This window comes from Saccostrea echinata, unplaced genomic scaffold, assembly GCF_033153115.1.
Source record: "Saccostrea echinata isolate AGI-Se365-2 ecotype Australia unplaced genomic scaffold, CSIRO_AGI_Sech_v1 ptg000002l, whole genome shotgun sequence".
Lineage (NCBI taxonomy): Eukaryota > Metazoa > Mollusca > Bivalvia > Ostreida > Ostreidae > Saccostrea > Saccostrea echinata.
In genome coordinates, this window is record NW_026889751.1 from 16393582 (window position 1) to 16417576 (window position 23995).

Consider the following 23995-nt stretch of genomic DNA (forward strand, 5'->3'; position numbering starts at 1 on the left):
CCTCATATTCCACTTGCTATAGATAGAGTCTCACATATTTCCTTTCCTCCATTCACCTTCTATATTCCTCCTATTTAGCATTTTTATTTATGAGTGAGCTCATGAATGGTAGAATATATTCTCCTTAATACTTATTTCAATATTTGATAAGTAACATGCAAGTTCAATTTGATATCAGATTCTGGCAATCTTTGGCTATATATATATCATTTTCAGATCATCTTTTGAAGGAACTAATTTAAATATCATAAAAGGGAGTATGCATAAGGCCTATAGTAAATTAATTCCTTGTTTTATGTCCCCTGGCGGGGAGGTTTTCAAGAAAATCCAGTTGATAAACAATTACAAGTTTGTCAATTTCTCAACAATTTTTCTCTGCATTTTATGGAAATATTGTAAATAAATTCAATTTTAGGGCTACAGCAGTTTTTGGAATGTGTTTGATATTTGGTTGGGAGGGTACCTTTTTGAAGAAATAAGGGACATAAAACAAAGATATTATTTACCACAGCCTAAGATGATTTTTTTTCTCCCTATGTGTGTGAATTTATATTTGAGTATGTGTGTGTGTATGGGGGAGGGGTGGGGGCTCCACCCTGGAACCACCCATTCAAATGTTGCTGGATCCACCCCAGGAATATTAATAAAAATTATTAATGACTTAGGTATACTGAAAGTGTACTCCTAGAATAAATACCATTCAAAAACATAATACATGACAAAAGGATTATGAAGTAGGTATAATCCCTGAACAAATATTTATATAACAACGTAATAGAGGTACATACTCACCTGGGATTTACCTGTTAAGGTGCCTTATTGTTTTTACAGCTAAGATTACACATCAGTATCATATATGCAAAAAGTAATTGTGCACCCACTGTGTAAATTCCAACTGAATCACAGGCTGGGATTAACGTTAATGAATTTGTTAAACAAGTTAAACGGGGCCAGTTAAACGTGTGGTATTTGTTGAACCAAAGAATTAATACTACATAATCATAATGTAATTATTAGGTACTAGTACATGTATCTGTTTTTTTAAAGCAAATATTATGGTTTTTATTTCAGTATGTTTATGAGATTAAGTCAGCAAACCTTAAATTTATCTTTTTGAATAAGTAGAGATCATTTAAATGCATATTTCAAAGAGTTAAAATACAAATACACAGTTAATTGCAATGATTTAATATTATGTTCTTATTATTCTTACACCAAAAAATCAAGACTAAGTGAACATCATGTTAAAGAAAAAGGAAATTCAAATGAATAAATAAACATGGATTTTATCTACAGAGAGAGAGGAATGCAGGGTCAGCTTGTATCATATCTATGAGTGGAGATTCCACAACAATAAAAAACCCAGAGAATGGTTCCACAAAAACATTTTCCTTTGATTATTCCTACTGGTCACACAATGGAAGCCAGGAGAACGAGGAAGGCGTGTTTATTCCAGACTCCTCCAACAAGTATACAGATCAAGTAAGGCACGCTAGTGTACAGGTCAAGTAAGGCACACAAGTATACACATCAAGTAAGGCACACAAGTATACACATCAAATAAGGCACACAAGTATTCACATCAAGTAAGGCACACAAGTATTCACATCAAGTAAGGCATGCAGGTATACACAATAAGGAAGGCAAACAAGTATACACCTCAAGTAAGACATAAAAGTATACACAACAAGTAAGGCACACAAGTATACCCATCAAGCAAGGCACACAAGTATACACTTGAAGGAAGGCACATAAGTATACTACACATAATGTAAGGCACAAAGACACTTCAAGTAAGGCACACAAGCATACACATCAAGAAAGACACACAAGTATACACATCAAGTAAGGCATGCAAGTACTTATACATGTAATACTTTAAAAATGGAGTCTTAATAGAAAAACTGGAAATTGTTGATTTGCTACCTTATATTAAGTTCCCACTTTACTTTGTAATTCTTAAATTTCAGCGTCGAGTTTTCCAGGACTTGGGTCAAGGGGTTTTGGACAATGCATGGCAAGGTTACAATGCTGCCTTGTTTGCGTATGGTCAGACAGGGTCAGGGAAGAGCTACTCAATGATTGGGTATGGTCCAAACAAGGGGATTGTTCCCATCACCTGCGAGGAGTTATTTAAGGCCATAGAAACAAACAATGACAAGACAAAACAGTTACAGGTAGGGGGCATAGGCCAGCATTTGACACTGCTCCAGTAAAAACTGTTTTATTTTGTGTAGCTTTTTTTGTATATAAATGGAGTTTGGAAACAAATATTCTAGGCTTTCATGTATTAAGCATTACTTGATAAGGTTGAAAATGATCATTGAGTTAAATTACTTGCACATTACAGGCCTTGGTGTAAATACAAGATTGATTTCTTTCACAGTATTGATTCTGTGTTTACGATTTCCTGTTTAGGAGTTATTTTTAAACTATGTACATCAAAGGTGCCTTTAAGGGAATGTGAGATTCAGCCATGTTAAAATCTAAACAAATTGATATTCTAGCCCACTTGTGAAAAAGAGGTTTCCATGGAGGTAGATTTTACTGACTGCAACAAATGTATTGTTTTGTTGTGCGTGTTTCAATCTCATTGTCTTCAATGAAGAAAACTTCTACTTTTATATTGAATTTACCCTGATAAGTGTATACATATTGCATGAATTGAATGAAAATACATGTATCTCCATTAGCATTCTTGTTTAATTAACATTAAGACTGCATGAGATTAGATAAATTTGTATAGTTTCCATCTCTTTAATAGAGATTTTCCTTCAAACCAAAAGCACACATTGAATTGTGAATCAATGGCTTTCAATTAACACAGATTAAATTAGGAATGGAAGGACAGAAAATCTCTTAAGCATACAGTGTATGATTGCCATCTGTCAGACCCTCTTTGACTTTGGAATGAATCTTTATTTTTTGTCGTGTGAAATTTTGGGAAAAGTTTGAACTTTGTAGTGTGTTGAATTTGACAATGGTTCACATTGCAAAAAAAATATAACAAAATTAATGTAGCATTTCCATGTTTGGCAACTCAAAATTTATTTGTAATCATTCCAGATCAAAATCAAATACTACATAAATTATTTACATTTGATATGCATTTCAATTATGAAGTGTGTTTGAAAGTTCCAGCATTTATAATACCGTAACACAGACAGCGAAATCAAAAGGTTAAAGAAAATGAACTAATGAATTTATTTTGACATCACAGCTGTTGAAAGCCATACAGATGCAACTTCACAAGCGAAAAAACAAAATTCATACAAACATTGAATATAACTAACAGCTCTAAAAAGACTTCATGAATTTAGCTATATAAGTACGGTGTGTATTATTTAAAGAGGCATAATTTATTCAATTCAAAGAAGTAATAATTTATCATTTTACTATGAAATTGATAAATGTAAATATATAAGGTTTGAACTCTAAATTTTTTATCATGGCATAACATGAAAGGATGTGCAGACAACTTATCATATTGCATAATGCGATATATGCACGATGTATGTAAGAAATTTACAATTCAATGCCTAAAAATACTAAAAACGGTACAGAAGTTGGACTTTTTCCAGATCTTTTCGATGATTCTACCACTAGTAGTTAAAACCTATTTAGGATCTTCCATTTATGTTGCATGTTGTTCTCCTACACATTAAGTTTATAATGATTAGTACCATTATAAGACAGGTAATGGCTTTGGTATATAATCACTCAGAGAAACTTATTACAGGTGATAGCATCAATGTATATCTGGCAAAAAAAAGTTTATTACATGAAACAAAACTAGGTTTTTTCCATTTCAGATAAGAACACCCCCCCCCCCTCCCCCAATTTAAGAATATACATAAGATAGACTGATTATGAGATCATTCTTGCTTAAACCACAATGAGATTAAGTTGCATCCATGGTGCATGTATTTATAAGCATACCAATTGTAGATAGATAACCATTCATCCCCTTGTTCTTTCTTTTAAGTTAATTCTTGTCCATTTGGGGGGGGGGGGGACTCATTCTTATAGGAATTTTAATATTTTTACCAGGATATGTTTTATTTGATGTTTTCATTGAATGTGAAATATCCATAGCACCACATCTTAGAACGTTTTGGTCCTGGCAAACAGGTTAGCTATTTAGGCCCATTAGGAAACGTTCAACCCAGAACATGTTAGCCATGAGGCCCTTGATGTATTTTTCACTCATATCTATAGTGACTAATTGGTTTGGCACACAATGACAAACTTAACAGAATGAGACAGCTCTACAAATGGAGAGTGAGAGCCAGGTGATCATATATAGTGATTGTGCTGCAATGTAGATAAAGAACTGAAAAAAAATGTTCAAGATTTTTTTTTTTTTATTAAGGCAACAAAAACATGTATATAGATAATATGTAGACTATTGCATTGATCCCAGGATGAAGTCCTGTGTATAAATCAATAATAAAAAAAGAATAACCTGGTAAATCAAAGACTATTGGACATCATTTATCACATAACACTTAGAGACTAAGATTAATGAATGGTTCAGAAGAATTTCAATTTACTTCGTTTCCAGAAGAGAGACAAACTTTCAATCAATATGTCATTTTTTTTTCAGGTAAATATTTGAATTCCTGTTTAACAGTTAAATTGTATCTATACTCTATTTAAATCATTTTCAATTGATGCCCGTGTTAAGCTTGCCAGATGAATATCTGTATCATAATTACATGCCATAAAGGTGACTCCATTGTCCAAAAACAAAACCAAAAAAATTATTTTTCTTGTATCATCGTATCATGCTTATATAGAAGCATTGCTTCAGGAATTATATTTGTAAGAAGTAATCAAGCTAGCATTTTATTTATCATCTTCCATTGAAAATAAACATTCTTATTGTGTATATACATTATAGAGTACAACACTGGTAATTAACTTATAATCACAAATTGTATAGAAATTAATAGTTATATCTCAGTTATTGAGTAACTTTATTACTTAATCTGTAGGTTTCCTTCAGCATGCTGGAAATCTACAACGAGAGAGTTAAGGACCTGTTAGTGAAGGCCAAACAATCACCGGAGGGTCTGAAAATCAGACAGAATCCACAGGCAGGCTTCTATGTGGATGGGCTCAAAGTAAGTCAGCCTCTACAGGCATACCGTAGAGGGGGAAAATAACTTGTGATAATTTTTTTGGTATATTTATGTAAATTAATGAAATTGGGAATTCAAGAAACAGAAAATGATTTATCTGTACATGTTAAAAACATATTTTATATGGATTCAAACACTCGCAAAAAGGTATCTGTACTGTTGGTTTTGTAAGGCTTTGGATGGGGATATACTTGTTCTTAGAGAGAGAAAAACCTATATACTACAGCTGTACCGCCTTTTACACTAAACTAAGTTTTCCTCCTAAATGTATTCTGATAATTAAATACTCTGAAATATATTACTGTTAAATGCCTCTTACTGAAACAAGAAAATGAACTACTTATATATTAATTTCAACTTGTAATAAAGCAAAATGTCTTACAATATTAAATGTTTTGTTAAGAATGTGCCAGTGAGGAATTATAAAGAGATAGAGAAACTAATGGAGCAAGGTACAGTCAACCGAACCACAGCCTCCACAAACATGAACGCCACCAGCAGCAGGTCACACATGGTCATCACCATTAGGTTTAACCAGGTAATATACCATCACCAATGTCACTGGTATGTGACACATGGTCATCACCATCAGGTTTAACCAGGTAATGTACCACCACCACCAATGTCACTGATATGTCACATATCATCACCATCAGGTTAAACCAGGAAATATACCACCATCACCATCAATGTCACTGATATGTCACACATGGTCATCACCATCAGGTTTAACCAGGTAATATATCAACACCACCACCACCATCAATATCACTGGTATGTCACACATGGTCATCACCTTCAGGTTTAACCAGGTAATATATCACCACCACCACCAATGTCATTGATATGTCACACATGGTCATCACCTTCAGGTTTAACCAGGTAATATATCACCACCATCACCACCACCAATGTCACTGATATGTCACACAGGGTCATCACCATCAGGTTTAACCTAGTAATAGACCACCACCATCACCACCACCAATGTCACTGGTATGTCACACAGGGTCATCACCATCAGGTTTAACCAGGTAATATATCACCGCCACCACCAACATCAATATCACTGGTATGTCACACATGGTCATCACCATCAGCTTTAACCAGGTAATATATCACCACCACCACCAATGTCATTGATATGTCACACATGGTCATCACCATCAGGTTTAACCAGGTATTTCAATGCCACCATCACCACCACCAATGTCACTGATATGTCACACATAGTCTCACCATCAGGTTTAACCAGGTAATGTACCATCACCACCACCAATGTCACTGATATGTCACACATGGACATCACCATCAGGTTTAACCAGGTAATTCACCGCCACCATCACCACCATTAATATCACTGATATGTCACACATGGTCATCACCTTCAGCTTTAACCAGGTAATTCACCACTACCACCATCAATGTCACTGATATGTCACACATGGTCATCACCATCAGGTTTAACCAGGTAATATACCACCACCATCACCACCACCAATGTCACTGATATGTCACACATGGACATCACCATCAGGTTTAACCAGGTAATTCACCGCCACCATCACCACCATCAATATCACTGATATGTCACACATGGTCATCACCATCAGCTTTGACCAGGTAATTCACCACCACCACCAATGTCACTGATATGTCACACATGGTCATCACCATCAGGTTTAACCAGGTAATTCACTGCCACCATCACCACCATCAATATCACTGAAATGTCACACATGGTCATCACCATCAGGTTTAACCAGGTAATAGACCACCACCACCAATGTCACTGATATGTCACACATGGTCATCACCATCAGCTTTAACCAGGTAATTCACCACCACCATCACCACCATCAATGTCACTGGTATGTGACACATGGACATCACCATCAGATTTAACCAGATAATCTGGTAATACACTACCATCATCACTAACAATATCATTGACCGGTCACACGTGTTCATCAACATTAGGTTGAATCAGGTTTTTTACCCCTGTACAACATCATCAATATCAATGACAAATGTGATTGAAATCTTTGAAATGCTCCATTATTCCGACAGTCGCTGTGCAGCAACTATCAGAATTTCAGAGTGTATCAAAGATCTGATTTTATTCAGATTTTATCAACGACATTTAAGTTATACATGGTCATCATCAATAATTTAATCAGTTAATTTGCTACAATTACCACTAGCACAGTCATCATCACCACCACATCACCATCTTCACCAATAAGATTTTATGTAAATTATGCAGGATTCTCAACAATTCAAACCATGTAGTTCAGAACCATCTACACCGTCATCATGACTGAGTTTTAGTTTAGTTAATTAGTCAAGCCAAAATATTGGTACATTATAACATATATACAGTAAAACATGCTTATAGTGAACATTCTTAATATATTATAATAATGAATTGACACTTGCAACAAAGTGATTTTCAGTCCCCTTGACTTCTAAAAGATATTGTGAATCTGACAGTTATAACAAATTACACTTATAACAAAGTAAAATCATTCATCCCTGGCACATCGTTATAAGCATGTTTTATTGAATACTTTATAATACAAATTAGTCAGAGGTACAATATATAAAAGAAACATGACAGAAAGTGAATAGAAAGATATAATCCTCATCAGTAACATGTAATTAAACATTATTATCAACAAGTTCAATCATTCACAACCACCACCACCATTATCACCATCATTTCCTCCTCCAGACAGGCAGCATTCATAAAATCCTGACTATGTCTGGGTTCTGTGAGTATTGTTCTTGACAGGGTAGTTGTCCTTAGCTGTGAGGTCAGGCCCATGCAAGCTGCTCAACAATAGTAGAATTTGCAGAACAGTAATGATACTGTTCAGAATTGGTTAAGTGCTATACTGTAGCACAAAAGATTGATTACAGATGCAATATTTGTGTAAAATGTCTATCAAGGTGCCACTATGCATTTCTAATTCAGTATTGATCTTGAATGAATCTTAGGACTGGTAACTAAGACACTGTATGAAAACATTTTATATGATTATGTTTGCACACCGTGGTCTGATATAAATTATGTAATACATTGTTCTGAGAGCAAAATAAATGTTGAGGATCGAGTTATAGAAAAAATGTGCAAGATATATAAAGCTGCTCAGAAACAAAGGAATATTGAACCTGCATGTAAAATTAGTGTTCATAATTGTGTAAAACTTTATGTTAAAATGAAAAAAAATCACTTCTACATATTGTAAATATTTTTAGATGAAATGTATCTTTCTACACCTTTATTAAGATAAATCATCAGAATTTATAACCAACGTACACACCTGTGCTCATCCTCTGTTCCCCCTATGCAGGTATCTACTCTAGCCTGTAGGGGGGGGTTTACACATTACGACTAAGCTAAGTGTTTAAGTATTGGATTAGTGGTGTCGCGAGTAAACAATGTAATGGTTATGAAGTAGACTGAAGAGGTTTTACTGTGACAGTTTAATCGTTGTGTAATCATCCCAGACTGAGTCCGTATCTATTCATTTGCACTAAGTGCAATGATTGTTCATACTTTGAGGACTCTATATCCACTTTACTATAGGTTAGATTGACCATCTTCCAAGAGAAATAGACTAATCATTTATCTGATTGGAAAAAATACTGATAGTTTAATAAGATTGACTGTTGAAATATAAGGAATGTTTTTAAGTTTTGTGTGAGTTATTAGTGTGTAAATCACACAGACTTGTCACATAGGCCTATTTCATGAAGCACCAATGATCCTGCGAGTTAAAGATTTTCAATAGATTCTTATTTTTCAAAAGCGATTAGATATACATTAGAATTATTTTATAAAATTTACAATCTTTTGAGGTTATATTGAATAGATAGTAACGGAATTCTTTGTATTGGCAGAGTAGGGATATGCGCAGTTGCTATTCAAGGTCACTATTACCAAAAGAATTTTTTTAAATGTGTTGAGTTGAATGAAAGTTGCTTTGTGTGAACTGCCAAGTTATGCATCAGATTTTAAAGATTTAGGCCACACCTAGGAATACTTTATAGTTGGGGGAATAGTTGTTAATACGACTCAAACAATGCACATCAAAGGCACTTAATCCGAGAGGCGATTAGCAATTTAAAAAATCCATAGCTAGTGCAGTGCATGTAGACATGTAGGTGCATTGTGTAAATATATACACTTGTCACTTGATTGCCATAAAAAGTTAGTAAATTTTAAATCATTGAAAGTAATCATTAAGCATTTCATTAATTCTAAAATACCTCAACTTTATCACAGAAATGAGAGAATTATAGGGCTGGTTTGAGATAGGTTTGTTTGTATTGGATATAAGTAGAACAGGGTCTGCTAATAAATGTTTCAAGGAAATCATTTAAATCATCATGGTACCAGTTGATTGGGAAAAAAAAATCTATTCAAAACAGACTGGAAACATTTTCTAAGTTAAAAAAGCAAAGTACATTATAATCTACAGGAGATATGCTAGGAAAATATTAATTAAAAATCAGCAGACAGAGAAAGAAAATTTGTCAACAACATCTACATTACAATTATATTATTTTACTTTCCATATAGATAAATAAGATGGAATTCTTTACATAAATGAACAAAAGTTAATGCAACTCTGTGTATTAAGTTGAAAACAAAACTAAATGCTGATTTGCCTGTGTGGTTGATTGTGTTTTATTGCTATTTGTTTAGTTATTCAGGAATCAATTTGAGCCAGAACTTCGTCAGACATGGCCAGTCTGGATTTCCTTCCTGTTAATAGTCCATGGAATGTTGGACCTTTAATTAAATGCCAGACGTGCTCTCAGATACAATTTATACAAACTGAAATTAAAGTTGACCCCAAGGTCATGCAGTGCAAAAAGTCATCTGAACATACAGTGAATATCTGAACAAGTATTTATCACTGCTATTAAGGGGAAAGGTACATGTATTTGTCAATTTGAGAAAGAAGTAGGTACGGTTTTGGCTTTATTTTGCCCTAAAAATTTGATGTCTTCAAAAAGTTTTGAAATTGACGTAATAAATAGTTGAATATATGAATATGATAAATCAGAAAAGAATATGGCATAAGGGGGGAAGACCTGAATGTGGAAATATGGCATCATTAAATTGTAACATTTCTCTAACTTTTAAATAGAAAAAGCCTCAAAATGACTCATGAAAGGGGCTATTTTTCTTATGAAAATTAAAGTTAATGAAAATTAAAGTTAACAGATACTCCCTATAGATAGCAAGAATGAATAAACCTTTCTGATGCTGAATTGATCTGCCAAAGATTCTCTAAATCATAGTTAAAATCCATGTTTATAATTTTCAATCTCACAATCACTTAGTTTTTATGTCTCGCAGCTCCTCAGTCATGATATAATACATGTCACAGCCAACACAATGTCTTACAAAATGACAGGGAAAAAGAAAATAACCAAAGAAAATGTAATAAACAGAAAATTTCAATATTTTGTAGTTGGAATTATAGTTTATATCATGCATGAGAAAGGATTTTTTTTAAATTTTAACTCATGAAAATATTTTTAAAAAATCCTGTTCTGCTTGTAAAATAAATTTCATACAGAAAGCACATAGAAATTCCCAATACATTAGGATACCCATTTCCACCCCAACCAGGTGTTGAACTTTCAATCTCCTGTACCTGTTTCCTAGCTAGCAGTGCAGGAACAGTGAGCTAAACTGCTTGACCAATTAGGCAAGTTAAAATGTACTTTTGATGGTGATGGAATTCTCACAGCACTGCCCTACACTATACGGTCAATGAGAATGGAAGTGGGCTACAGCTACTTTTGACATTAGTTTTATAAGAGCATGTGCTACATTTGTGTATTTATTTCTGTTTTTTAATGATGTGCTGTACAGTTATTACTGTGTATATTACTATAGGTGATAAGAAATGCTGGGGGTGAGAGCAACACTAGGAGTAGTGACATTAACTTGGTGGACTTAGCAGGAAGTGAGAGAGCCGACTCAACTGGTGCCACAGGGGATCGGTTAAAAGAGGGATCTGCCATCAACCAGAGTCTCTCAACACTTGGCAATGTCATCAGGTACATTACAAAAATTGTGTAATGTTTATATTGGGCTATGTCATCAGTACAACACTAAACATTACAAAATCTGGGCAATGTCATCAGTTACGATAACAAACATTACAAAAAAACTGGTTGATGTTAGATAAAATGAACATTACGATATTGGGTATTGTTATCAGGTACAACACTAAATACATGTATTACAAAAACTTGGTAATGTTTCATAGCACAAACATTACAATATTGGGCAATGTTATCATTACAACACTTCACATTATTAAAGCTGAGCAGTTACAGATATAACACCTCACATAACAAAAACTGGGCAGTTATACAGATACAACACTTCACATAACGATATAAGGCAGTTACAGATACCACACTTCACATTGCTAAAACTGGGCAGTCACAGATACAACACTTCACATTGCAAAAACTGGGCAGTTACATATACAACACTTCACATAACAAAAACTGGGCAGTTGTGGATACAATACTTCACATTACAATATTGGGCAGCTAGCATCTTCAGGTATTACACATTACTGTAACAAAATCTGGGCAGCTACAGATACAACACTTCAAATTACAATACTGGGAAATGTCTTCAGGTATAACACATTACTGTAACAAAATCTGGGCAGCTACATATACAACACTTCACATTAGTTAGAGATACAACATCACAAAGTACAAAAACAGGGGCAGTGTTGTTGGTTTTGACATTGTACTGTAAAATACTGTACACTACAATACATAGAAAACTCCGAACCATGTCATTAAGTATTACACTGCATACCACACCATATGTTACAACAATGGGCAATGCAATCTGGTATAACAAACTATAACACTGGGCAAATACATATGTCAGTGATGTGCAGGGTAACTATGATAAGTTCAGCAATTTTAAAACATTTCCTGTGATTATTATGATTTCATTCATCAGTACCACTAGAATCAGTCACCCGCGTGGCGCAGTGGTAAGAGCGTTCGCTCTAGAGTCACGAAGTAAGGAGTTGATCCTTATGTCGCGGGTTTGAATCCCACTGTGGGACATTGAGACCGGTCCTTCGGATGAGACCATATAAATTGAGGTCCCGTGTTGCAGAAGGTGCTGGCACAAAAAAGATCCCTCACTGCTCAATGGCCCTGAGTGCCGAGTATAGGTAAAAATTTGCAGCCCTCCACCAGCAAGTGGTGGCATCTCCATATGAGTGAAAAACTCTCGAGAGGGGCGTTAAACAACAAACAACAAACAAAGTACCACTAGAATCACCTCATATTAATTTATGGATTTTGATTTTAGAGAATATGTCAATTATATACATTAAATCTTGGTTTTAGTGCATTGGCAGACATTGCTGGAGGCAAGAAGAATGTTTTGGTTCCTTATCGTAACTCTGTCCTCACCAAACTGTTACAGACGGCACTTGGAGGCAACAGTCGAACCATCATGGTAAATCTAAATCATTTCCCAAAGAAAGTCATTATTACAGTAAATCACTTTTTTACTTTGCTGAATAATTAAGCATGTTTTAAGTTAAAGACTCATTCAAAATATATTTCTTAAAACTATTTATATAAATTAGGTGAAAGTATGTGAAGTATTGTATCATGAGTCCTTATGATACATTATAGGAAGTGCCAGAAAAGAATTACACTTGTTCCATATACAGGCAGTTTGGCTCTTTAAAAAGCAGGATCTGAGTTGTTTAGACTGAAGTAAATTATTGTTAATGCTGCAAATGACTGCAATGGCTTTCATAAGAATTAAGGAGAAAATGTCTAATGGAAGCAAATATGACTAAAAATAATGCTTACAAAAATTAACAATTGAGGTTTTAAATTATCCTGTTTCTCTTGAAGTTTAACTGTAATGGGTATATTTCACTATATTTTATAGTTTCTAAATAGGAGTCATTTTTATAAATGAAAAGATACTTGACAGCAAAATAATGTTGTTTGAAATAAAAAGATGGTAGTCAAGGCATAGTAGCAACAGCAAAAGAAATGAGTTCAATTTTAGAAATTAATCATTATCAATGTAAATGAAAGGAATTTACAGCTATTAAAAAATTGATCTGGCACAGTGTGTTGAAACTCAGTATGCAGTATGGTGAATATCTGCATAATTAACCTATGTGGTTTAAAGATGTTAAATAAGTCAACAATTGGAAAAAAAGAAATGCAAAGTGGACTTTAAAAGGAAAAAAAAAGATCAACCATGTCTATTACTGCAGTGATTTGACTTGCCAGACAATTACATCAGTGTTTGCTGATATTTTCTTGATAACTCTGTAATTTGCTGCTTAATTTTATGTCGAGCTCTAAAAAATACAAAACTACGTGTTCCGTTAAGGAGATTACTGATTCACACTCCTTGACAAGATTAAAAACCTCACGTTTATTTTTTTAAAGTTCAAGACAAATTTTACTAGCATTGAATTTCAAAATTCAGATTTCAAAATTTCATGATATATTGATGCAGGGTATTATGTAGAACTATGAAAAAAAGATAATAAACATAATCATTGAGTTTGATTATTAAACTAAACACGCACAGTTAATTTAGGGGTAGAGTCAGACTGTCACATTATGAAGCAGCTAAGAAACCCTGTAGTCTACACTCTATAATTGATGTTGAATCAAGAAAGCTATGCATTATTCATAACAATTGATCTCCAAGTAATTCATCATTAGTAAGACTGCTTGTCTGTTGTCATGCAAACCTTACCCAGACTTTTGCTTATGCTAGCTGTTAATTTCACGAGTACAAAATATGTCGACTTGTGAGTGCCAGAATCTTATGAGAGCAAAATTATGAATAAAAGCTTGATGTTGACAGTTTATTTACTAATGTTAACATGATGGCATTGAGCAATACCCTTGCAACCCAAGATCTGATAAACTGCGACTCAAACATGTTTATTGATCTCCAACAGAATATTACTGATATATGATACGGTAACTTTGCATTTGATCTTGTGACAGTTTTTAGTTGACAACACAAACTCGAATATAATTATTAATTCCAACAACTATTGCTCTAAAATGCAAAATTAACATATTTCACATTACAACAGGGTATCATTTCTCTTGAAAACTATGGTCCATTTAATACCCAGCATGAATTTTAAATTTATCTCTCCCTTGAGAAAATATGCCAATTCATAATGTGTTCATATATATGAAATATAAATATCCACTGCATTATTGTATTGAATATTTTATTTGTTTAACTATCATAAATGAGATTTGTTGATATTTAGATAGCAGCATTGAGTCCAGCAGACATTAATTATGATGAAACGCTTTCTACACTGCGATATGCTGACAGGTAAGGCCGGAAGAGTTACCTCCCTGTAACAGCAATGAGACTTAATATGTCTTACAGAGAATAACAATTGGCATAGTTGGATATAATTGCACAAGATCATTTATTATATTGTAACATTTTGAACATCAAGTCTAGATTGCTAGGCAAGAGTAACCTGAACCTGAAAAACATATGTAAAATACATGCATCATACTTTAAAAGTCACTTAAAATACATATTTATTTTAACTTCACACAATTCCATACATTAAGCAAAAAGTAGTAAAGGATGAGGAGGAATATTTGAAATGTGGCATTTATTCTTCAGGGCCAAGAAGATTCAGAATAAAGCTGTAGTAAATGAGAGTCCCACAGACAGACTGATCCGTGAACTGAAGGAGGAAAATGCTAAGCTGCTGGCTGCTCTCGGAAAAGGAGGAGGGAAAACAGCGGACTCAGAGGGTACGCAGGGATAATGAATTTATTTTTCTTATATTATCTTGTACTATTGATCAGAATGTAATGAAACACTTTTTTATGATTATTATCCAATGTGAAGTATAAAAAGAGTGCTCAAAAAGGGGGTTGGGGGATTGGGTGGAAGTGGGGGATGTGGGCAGCAAACTAGGAGGGTACATAGAGTTAATTTATTGGTAAATGCCAGAGTTGTTTTTTCAAATATTATTTTATACTAAGGATCTGTTTACCTTGATAACATATATTTTAGCTCACCTGAGCCAATGCCTCAAATAAATGAGCTTTTTTAATCCAAATGTCTAGCATCTGTCTGTGTGTCATCTGTAAACTTTTCATATTCTCAAATTCTTGTCCAGATACACTGTGCCAATTTTATCCAAACTTGGCACAAAGTACTCCTGGGTAAAAGGGATTCAAGTTTTTTTTTTTCAATTGAAGAGTAATGCCCTCTTTTAAGGGAAGATAATTAAGAATTAGGGAAAATTTGGTGGCACCTTTTAAAAATTTTAAGATATATGTATAAAAGATCTTAAAATAATCTTAAGAGATGTCTTAAGAAATCTTATCTTAATCTTAATCTTAAAAAAGGCAGAAGGAAAGGGTCACTTAAAATCCTCTTTTCTTTTCAAGAACCACTTGGGCCAGAAAAGATGAGACATGTGTGGAGGCTTCCTGACAAATTGTAGATTCAAGTTTTTTCAATTTATTGTCCCCGGAGACAGGTTGGGACCACAATAGGAGATCAAAATTTTAAATAGGAATATATTGGAAAAAATCTTTATAAATAATCTTCCTCTCAAGAACAAGAAGGCCATGATAATTGATATTAATATTCAAGCATTCTCAGGTAGGGCAGATTCAAGTTTGTTCAAATCATGGCCCAGTAGGGTAGGGTGGAGCCCACAATTAAATGACCAGTATGACAGGGCCAGTATGACTCAAGTGAGTGTTTTGGCCCATGGACCTTTGTAACAATTATTATGCATTAACTCTAAAACATATACAAAGAATACTACATTAATTTGTGTCTATTTTTATTAAGAATTACAGAGACTTTTGCAGGAGAATGAATCCAGGATGGCAGATATGAACAAGTCATGGGAGCAAAAACTAGAGGAGGCCAGGTAAGACGGAATTACATGTCTCTAACAAGGATGGTCAAGGTTTAATCTCGTATGACCCTAACAAGGATGGGCAAGGTCAAATCACACATGACCCACAAAAGGATGGACAAGGTCTGATCATGTATGACCCTTACAAGGGTGGGCAAGGTCTAATCATGTATGACCCTAACAAGGATGGTCAAGGTCAAATCACATATGACCCTAACAAGGATCAACAAATTATGTCAAATCACAAATGAGCTTAGCAAGGTTAGAAAAGATCAAATTACATACCTGTATGACCCTAACAAGGATGGACATAGTCAAATCACACATGATCTTAACAAGGATGGACAAGGTCAAATTATGTATGACCCCAACAAGGATGGACAAGGTCATATTAAGTATGACCCTAACAAGGATGGACAAGGTCAAATCATGTATGTCCCTAACAAGGATGGACAATGTCAAATCATTTATGACCCTAACAAGGATGGACAATGTCAAATCATGTATGAACCTAACAAGGATGGGTAAGATTAATTTCCTACAACATTAACAAGGATGGACAAGGTCAAGTCATTTAATCTTAATAAAGATGGAAAGAAAAATCACATTAATCCTAAGATGGGTGGACAAGGTCAAAACATATAACAATGACATTGATTTATGAATCCTTAACTCATATCCTGGAATATTTGGCAAGACTGAGAAGGATAGGTGAATTCAAGCTAGAGGTTTTGCTATTTTTTCTTTAGAAATTAATCTTTCAATACAACTAGTTTCTTTCATTAAAAAATTAATCTTTGTACAGAAAAGAGTGGGAGAGAGGACATGGGATCAGTCTGGAACATGAGGAGGAGCATGCAGAATGGAGGACAGTTCCTTACTTCACCAACATCAATGAGGACTCGCAGCTCTCAGGAGTCGTCAAACTTTGTATACGTGTCGGTAAGTGTCAAACTCTGTATAGGTGTCGGTAAGTGTCAAACTCTGTATACGTGTCGGTAAGTGTCAAACTCTGTATACGTGTCGGTAAGTGTCAAACTCTGTATAGGTGTCGGTAAGTGTCAAACTCTGTATACGTGTCGGTAAGTGTCAAACTCTGTATACGTGTCGGTAAGTGTCAAACTCTGTATAATCGTCGGTAAGTGTCAAACTTTGTATACGTGTCGGTAAGTATCAAACTCTGTATACGTATCAGTAAGTGTCAAACTCTGTATACGTGTGAATAAGTGTCAAACTTTGTATATGTGTCAGTAAGTGTCAAACTTTGTATACGTGTCAGTAAGTGTCAAACTTTGTATATGTGTCAGTTTGTGTAGTTCTTTATGTGTAGTAAGTGACTGTCTATTGCTTTACAAATGGAACTGTATATGATCCTTGTATTTTACTTTCATAGCTATAACAAAGTTGTGAAGGAAATTGTATATTTGCCAGTGTTTTCTGTGTAGTGGTATTGAGAATGTTTATAATTTTTATGTAGGTGAAACAACATTTGGAAGAAGTGCCACAGCAACACACTCTATCAGGGGACTAGGGTAACTTATTCACTATTGAGCCTATTAGATCTTGGTTAAAATATGATAATTTACATATCTCAGCAAGAAAAAAAGAAACTCCTATAGAAAATAAAGCCATTTTTTTTGGGGGGGGGGGGGGGGATTCAAAGTTTATCTTAATATTGTATGTGTGGCATAAACAAAGTATTGCTTTAGTGAGTTGGTGCAGTTGAGAATGGTTTTGTTGGATATATAAGACCCCTCACACAGATGATCAATATTTAGAACTACATGTACATGTATTCAAAACTTTATGAAATTTTTATCCATTTCAGAATTCAGGATCAGCATGCCATAATTAAAAACACAGGGTCAAAGGTCACACTGGAACCTGTTAATGGATCTAAGATTTATGTCAATGGAATCAAGCTTAAATCTAAAGAGGAGCTGCCTCATCTGGTAAGAGGCAGGATTTATTACTTTAACATGAATTCATGTACAAAAGTACAAAAACAATATTTTTGTGCAGTGAACATATAAACAATACTCTTACTTACAACTACATTGCTGTTTCTCTGGATGTTTTTTTTTTATTTTCATTTTTTCTTTTTCAAGCAAGTAATATTCTAATGTACTAACCATTATTTTGCTTAAAAATTAATTTACCAGCACTGTTTAACACATGTCTTTGAGTCAAAATGGAGAGTTGCTAAAAAAAAAAGTGACAAAATTTTAATTGAGACCCGTTTGGTTGAATTGTTTAAACTTAATGTACCTGTACCAACATGTATCCTACCCTGCTCAAAAATTAAGGCAAATTTAGGTCTGTGATTAACTTTCTGGAACAATCGTGAATTCATTCATTTATTACTTTTGTCCCTGTCATGGGTGACATATTCAATGTCTTTTCTTCAAACTTTTCATGGAGGTAAATGATACATTTTTAGCATTGTCTGTAGGGTTGACATTGACCTTGCCCTTGACATTGGTAGATGAAAAAAATAATCAGTATACTCCTTAAACCAATCATAAAATTAATATTCTTCACATCATCTTTAGCGATTATATATATATTTTTTTTTTTTACAGAGCAGGATCAAATTTGGATCTAGTTGTCTGTACTTGTATGTGGGTCAAATGAAAGAAAGAAAACCAAATGAAGAGAAAGGCTACGATTATGACTTCTTCATGGCTGAGTTAGCAGAACACAGAGGCGTGGCCCTAGATTTACAAACACCACGCATCAGTGAATCCATGGAGAATCTGAAGTCGTATGTCATATTTCAGGACTTTATGGACCTACTTCCTCAAATATCGGAAGCCAATGCCATTAGTCTAGAATTAAAAAAGGTTTGACTCAGTACATTGTTTTGTCCATTATTATGCACGTGTTAGAACAGCTTGCTATCAAATTGCTGATCAAATTTCTCTTAAGATTTCTTTAAAATTGTGGGGAAAAGTTTCAGTGTTTAATTAAAGGAATTTGGTCAGATAAGTAGATGAGCTTATTATGTCCAAAAGTATTTCAAAAATTTTCAGGGCAAAACATTGCTCATTTGTGAGGCAAAAACTGTTTTGTTGAAAATTTTCAAAACCCCTTCAGATAATTCCTAAAAGAGATTTCCTAAATTTGAATTTGAAAACTCTTGAATACATGTTATTTAAGTTATAAGATGGGGTGTTTTTTTTTTTTAATTTTAGTTTTTTTTTAAAACAATTTTTATGAACACTTTAATGTAAGGTTACATGTTACACTATTTTGGTTTTTGTTTTAGATAGACCATGAGACAAAAATTCTTAGGTAATAGTGTTACTTGTAAATTGTTTTATGATCCTAACTGACTTGTGGTTTATTGTTTAGGGATTGAAATTTGAGGCAGAAATCAAAACAAATGAATTTCAGCCACAGCAGGCAGCAAAAGAAGTTCAAATCAGGGTCACTAATCAAAGAAACAAGAAGGTAATTTTGTTTGTGTACTTATTCAGTTCTAGACTTTTTTTCTTCTCGAGAATATATATTTTGAAAAGCAAAAACAAAAGAAATTAAATAAGTAAGAGGAGGGATGGAGGATTGCTTCAGTTGAAGATGATATAATTTGAAGAAAAAGAATGTCTATATACCCTCCGACACACCCCTCTTATCTACCCAAGAGACGAGTTATATGAGACTTCTCTAAATATATCAGTTCTGTAGCATTGAAAGTACAAAGTACATGTATAATATTTACATTTCCAATGTCTCTGTCCGAGATAAAATAACAAATTGTAAAAATACTTTATTTCTACATAAATCTACTGGTTCATCGGTGGGCGCGGTTAAAAAAAAATCACGTGCAGGACGGACAAATAGAGACAGAAGCGGGGCTATTAGCACGGGAGTTTGCAGAATCAGAAGCATGTAAATATAAGGAATAACTGTCAGATTTTTTGGATTCATGACGATGATCAATCGATTGGCTTGCGTGATAATTTTATGCATAAACGCCTTCGGCATTTATGCAAATTATCACGCAAGCCACTCGATTGATCACATCATGAATCCAAAAAATTAGACAGTTATTCCTTAAATAAATACCACTTGGTCCATTTCTTGTAGGTGTGGGTTTGGTCTAGAGATAAATTCCTTCATCGGAAGGATTTAATGGAGGAACTGTACTGTAAATTTATGGATGGGGAATCCATACCACAGGGCAGAGACAAAGACCCCTTCTGGGACCCTGTGGAAGACATTTTTTTGGGGAGGTAAGAAATGCCTGATACGCTCAGAGTAAAAAAAAATAGTAATAGCTATAATACAGTACAAGTAGAAATTTTAGTGAGGATTCGATTTTGGCATTATTAGTGAGAGTGTTGAGATAGCTAAAGTTGAGTATCGCGAACAGTTTATTTCACATTTAGAGGTCATGGTTTTCTTTCTAGGCATCATAAAATCACTCAAATTACTCCTCACTAGTACTAAAATTAAATACTGATTTTCAAGGAAGAATTGCTAAATTTTCATCTCGCTAAAAATGTGCGGTATACCAAAATAAATGACTTCTTAAGCTAGCTCTGAGAAAGTATTCTGGAGACATTGTAAAACTTGATTAATTTTTTTTAAAACTTATGGCTATTTAATGAAACGCTTCTGTACAGATTGTAGAAACACAGATTTACACCTAAGGTTTCCATTTTTTAAACATTATACAAAGTCTTTTTACTATTATTCAATTCAAAGCTGCCATGTGATGTTACAAAGTCTTTCATACTGCGTGGAAACGGATGAACATTTTACCCTACATAATTACCACGGCAGAGAAGAGGCCGTAATAAAAGTGGGGATTTTCCCTCTGGATCAGAAGGGGGTACATCTGGGGGAGGAGAGCATAGTAGAACCCCGAGAACTGCTGGGGAAACCATTCAGTTATGAGATTACCATACCCGAAGCCATGGGGGTCAGGTGGTGCTCAGAAGATAGGTCAAGGGGAGTGTACTGCAAGTGAGTAATATGGTAGATTGTTCTCATCTGATTATGTGTAATATTTCTACTGGGAAACTCACTTCTCAGGTCTTACTAATTGTTGCAAACCACTTTGTGCATAACAAAAATGTTGAGGATTATGAGGAAATTTCAGAATGTTTGTTCATGTTGATCAAGCATATTACTTTTATCTTGCATCAAGCAAGTATACTTTTATCAAGCATATTACTTTTATCTTGAAAATGAAGATAATTATAGATGGGAGGGGATATCAGAGAAAATATTACTATTCACATGCTTGAGTTGCAATAAGTAAAGTTGTCACAAAGAAAGATTGAATATGCTCTTTCAGACAATAAAGGAAAATTATCTTTATCAAATAACAAAAACTAAAACTTTTTAGTAATTCTTATGGAAACCATTTTTATATGATCTTTAAAATCTGAAAATAATTTATTTAGGTTTTTAGTCAACCAAAAGCCAGTGAAGAGTGATACAGTCTGGGGAAAAAGCTACTGTGACTTCAACCTGATGTATCAAGTAAAGGAGAAGAAAGTCACACATGAGTTTATAAACTACCTACAGACACATTCCCTGGTGGTGGAGCTCTGGGGAACACAGGGTATGTAGAGAGATTTGGGGTATGATGAAACTTCAAGCAGAAGAGATTTGATATGAAGTATGTAGAGACTTATGTCAGGAGAGAACTTGATTTGGGATATGATCAAACTTAAGTCAGGAGAGATTTGATATGATATGGGTATATATGGAGACTTAAGAAGATAAGAGAGACTTGATGTTGGATATGATGAAACTAAAGTCAGGGTAAATTTGATAGGGAGTATATGTAGAAACTAAAGAGAGATTTGAATTGGGGTATACAGAGACTTAATCCAGGGGAGACTTGTCATAGGGTATGTATAGACATAAGCTAGGAAAGACTTGTCACAGAGTATGTATAGATTTAAGCTAGGTGAGACTTGTCATAGGGTATGTACAGACTTAAGCTAGGAGAGACTTGTCACAGAGTATGTATAGACTTAAGCTAGGAGAGACTTGTCACAGAGTATGTATAGACTTAAGCTAGGAGAGACTTGTCACAGAGTATGTATAGACTTAAGCTAGGAGAGACTTGTCACAGGGTATATATAGACTCTAGCTAGGAGAGCTTTGTCAAAGGGGTATAGATTTAAGCTATGAGAAACTTGTCACAGGTTATTCATAGACTTGAGCTATGAGAAACTTGTCACAGGGTAATATAGACTTATGCTAGAAGAGACTTGTCTCAGGATGTACAAAGACTTAAGCTAGGAGAGACTTGTCACAGGATATATATAGGTAGGAAAAACAAGTCAAAGGGTATGTATAGAACTTAGCTAGGAGAGACTTGTCACAGGATATATATAGACTTAAGCTAGGAGAGACAAGTCAAAGGGTATATATAGAACTTAGCTAGGAGAGACTTGTCACAGGGTATATATAGACTTAAGCTAGGAGACACTTGACACAGGGTATGTATAAACAACCTAGGAGAGACTTGTCATGGGGTATATATAGACTTAAGCTAGGAGAGACTTTTCACAGGATATATAGACTTAAGCTATGAGAGACTTGTTACAGGATATATATAGACTTAAGCTAGGGGAGACTTGTTACAGGATATATATAGACTTAAGCTAGGAGAGACAAGTCAAAGGGTATGTATAGATATAAGCTAGGAGAGACTTGTCACAGGATATATATAGACTTAAGCTTGGAGAAACAAGTCAAAAGGTATGTATAGAACTAAGCTAGGAGAGACTTGTCACAGGATATATATAGACTTAAGCTAGGAGAGACAAGTCAAAGGGTATGTATAGAACTAAGCTAGGAGGGACTTGTCACAGGATATATATAGACTTAAGCTAGGAGAGACAAGTCAAAGGGTATTTATAGAACTAAGCTAGGAGAGACTTGTCACAGGATATATATAGACTTAAGCTAGGAGAGACTTGTCACATTGTTTGTATTGACTAATGCAAAAACAACATTCTTGTAAATAACAGAAAATGAAATAATTTGAGATTTTGATCTCATAAGAGTATCAGTCAACATGAAATCTTACCAATGCATTCAGTTTAGTTGTTAGTTAAACCCACATGACAAGGTATAAACAAGTAACTGATTGCAATGCACTTCTTAATGATACATTATCATTGTAAAATCTGACACATTTTATGTGCTGTGAAAGGCAGATCAAGTTATTGTTATCCTGGATGTGTATTGAATTTATTCCACCATGTTTTGGATGGCATGTTTAACATCAAGGTGCCTTATCAAAAGGCATACACTTGAAAGATGTTGACCAGTGTTTAAATATAGACTAATGAAATGTTCTTTTATTTGAAAAATGTAACTGCTTTTGTGAAATTGAGAATGTTAATAATTACATAAAATACTTGGTAAAGGTCACATAGATTTCAACTTGTCAAAAAATATTAAGTGCCAAAACATAAGCTATGTGGAGATGGAGATTTCACACAGGGTTTTTAGGAACTGAAAAAGACAGAGAGAGTATGATTGTAAAGAACTTGACAAAAAAAATGTATGCAGAGACTGTACACAGAGAATCCACAGGCATACTTGGACAGAGAACAAAATAAGTACAGTGTATGTCTTTTATAAATCAATCTACAACAATCTTACCAACACAATTTAATTGACATACAAATGTTATATAACAAGCAATACTCAACACTGTACTAAAGATCTAATACCAAAGCAAGTGCTTTCTAAGTCATTAAGTCACAAGCACTTATCACAGAAAGCTTTTTGAAACTGAAACTGTTTGTGTTAGAGAATTGAATCATTTCAGATGGTATTAACTGTGCCAGGTTTTTCTTCTTGCAAAGATGTTTTTATGGTCTCCTTTACATCATATAA

The 23995-nt window shown here is 34.2% G+C and overlaps 1 protein-coding gene across 1 annotated transcript in view; it reads left to right on the plus strand.

Annotated features, from left to right (window-relative positions):
- LOC133173603 (kinesin-like protein KIF28P) overlaps window positions 1-23995 on the plus strand; it is a 35644-nt gene that overhangs the window by 1214 nt on the left and 10435 nt on the right. Inside the window, exons 2-18 of the mRNA XM_061308584.1 lie at window positions 1297-1482; window positions 1971-2177; window positions 4998-5126; window positions 5548-5682; window positions 11065-11228; window positions 12561-12672; window positions 14486-14553; window positions 14860-14993; window positions 16051-16132; window positions 16926-17062; window positions 17598-17652; window positions 17949-18072; window positions 18703-18963; window positions 19475-19573; window positions 20210-20355; window positions 20831-21091; window positions 21535-21695. Coding sequence (XP_061164568.1) covers window positions 1297-1482; window positions 1971-2177; window positions 4998-5126; window positions 5548-5682; window positions 11065-11228; window positions 12561-12672; window positions 14486-14553; window positions 14860-14993; window positions 16051-16132; window positions 16926-17062; window positions 17598-17652; window positions 17949-18072; window positions 18703-18963; window positions 19475-19573; window positions 20210-20355; window positions 20831-21091; window positions 21535-21695 — 2461 coding nt within the window. The remainder of the gene's footprint in view (window positions 1-1296; window positions 1483-1970; window positions 2178-4997; window positions 5127-5547; window positions 5683-11064; window positions 11229-12560; window positions 12673-14485; window positions 14554-14859; window positions 14994-16050; window positions 16133-16925; window positions 17063-17597; window positions 17653-17948; window positions 18073-18702; window positions 18964-19474; window positions 19574-20209; window positions 20356-20830; window positions 21092-21534; window positions 21696-23995) is intronic.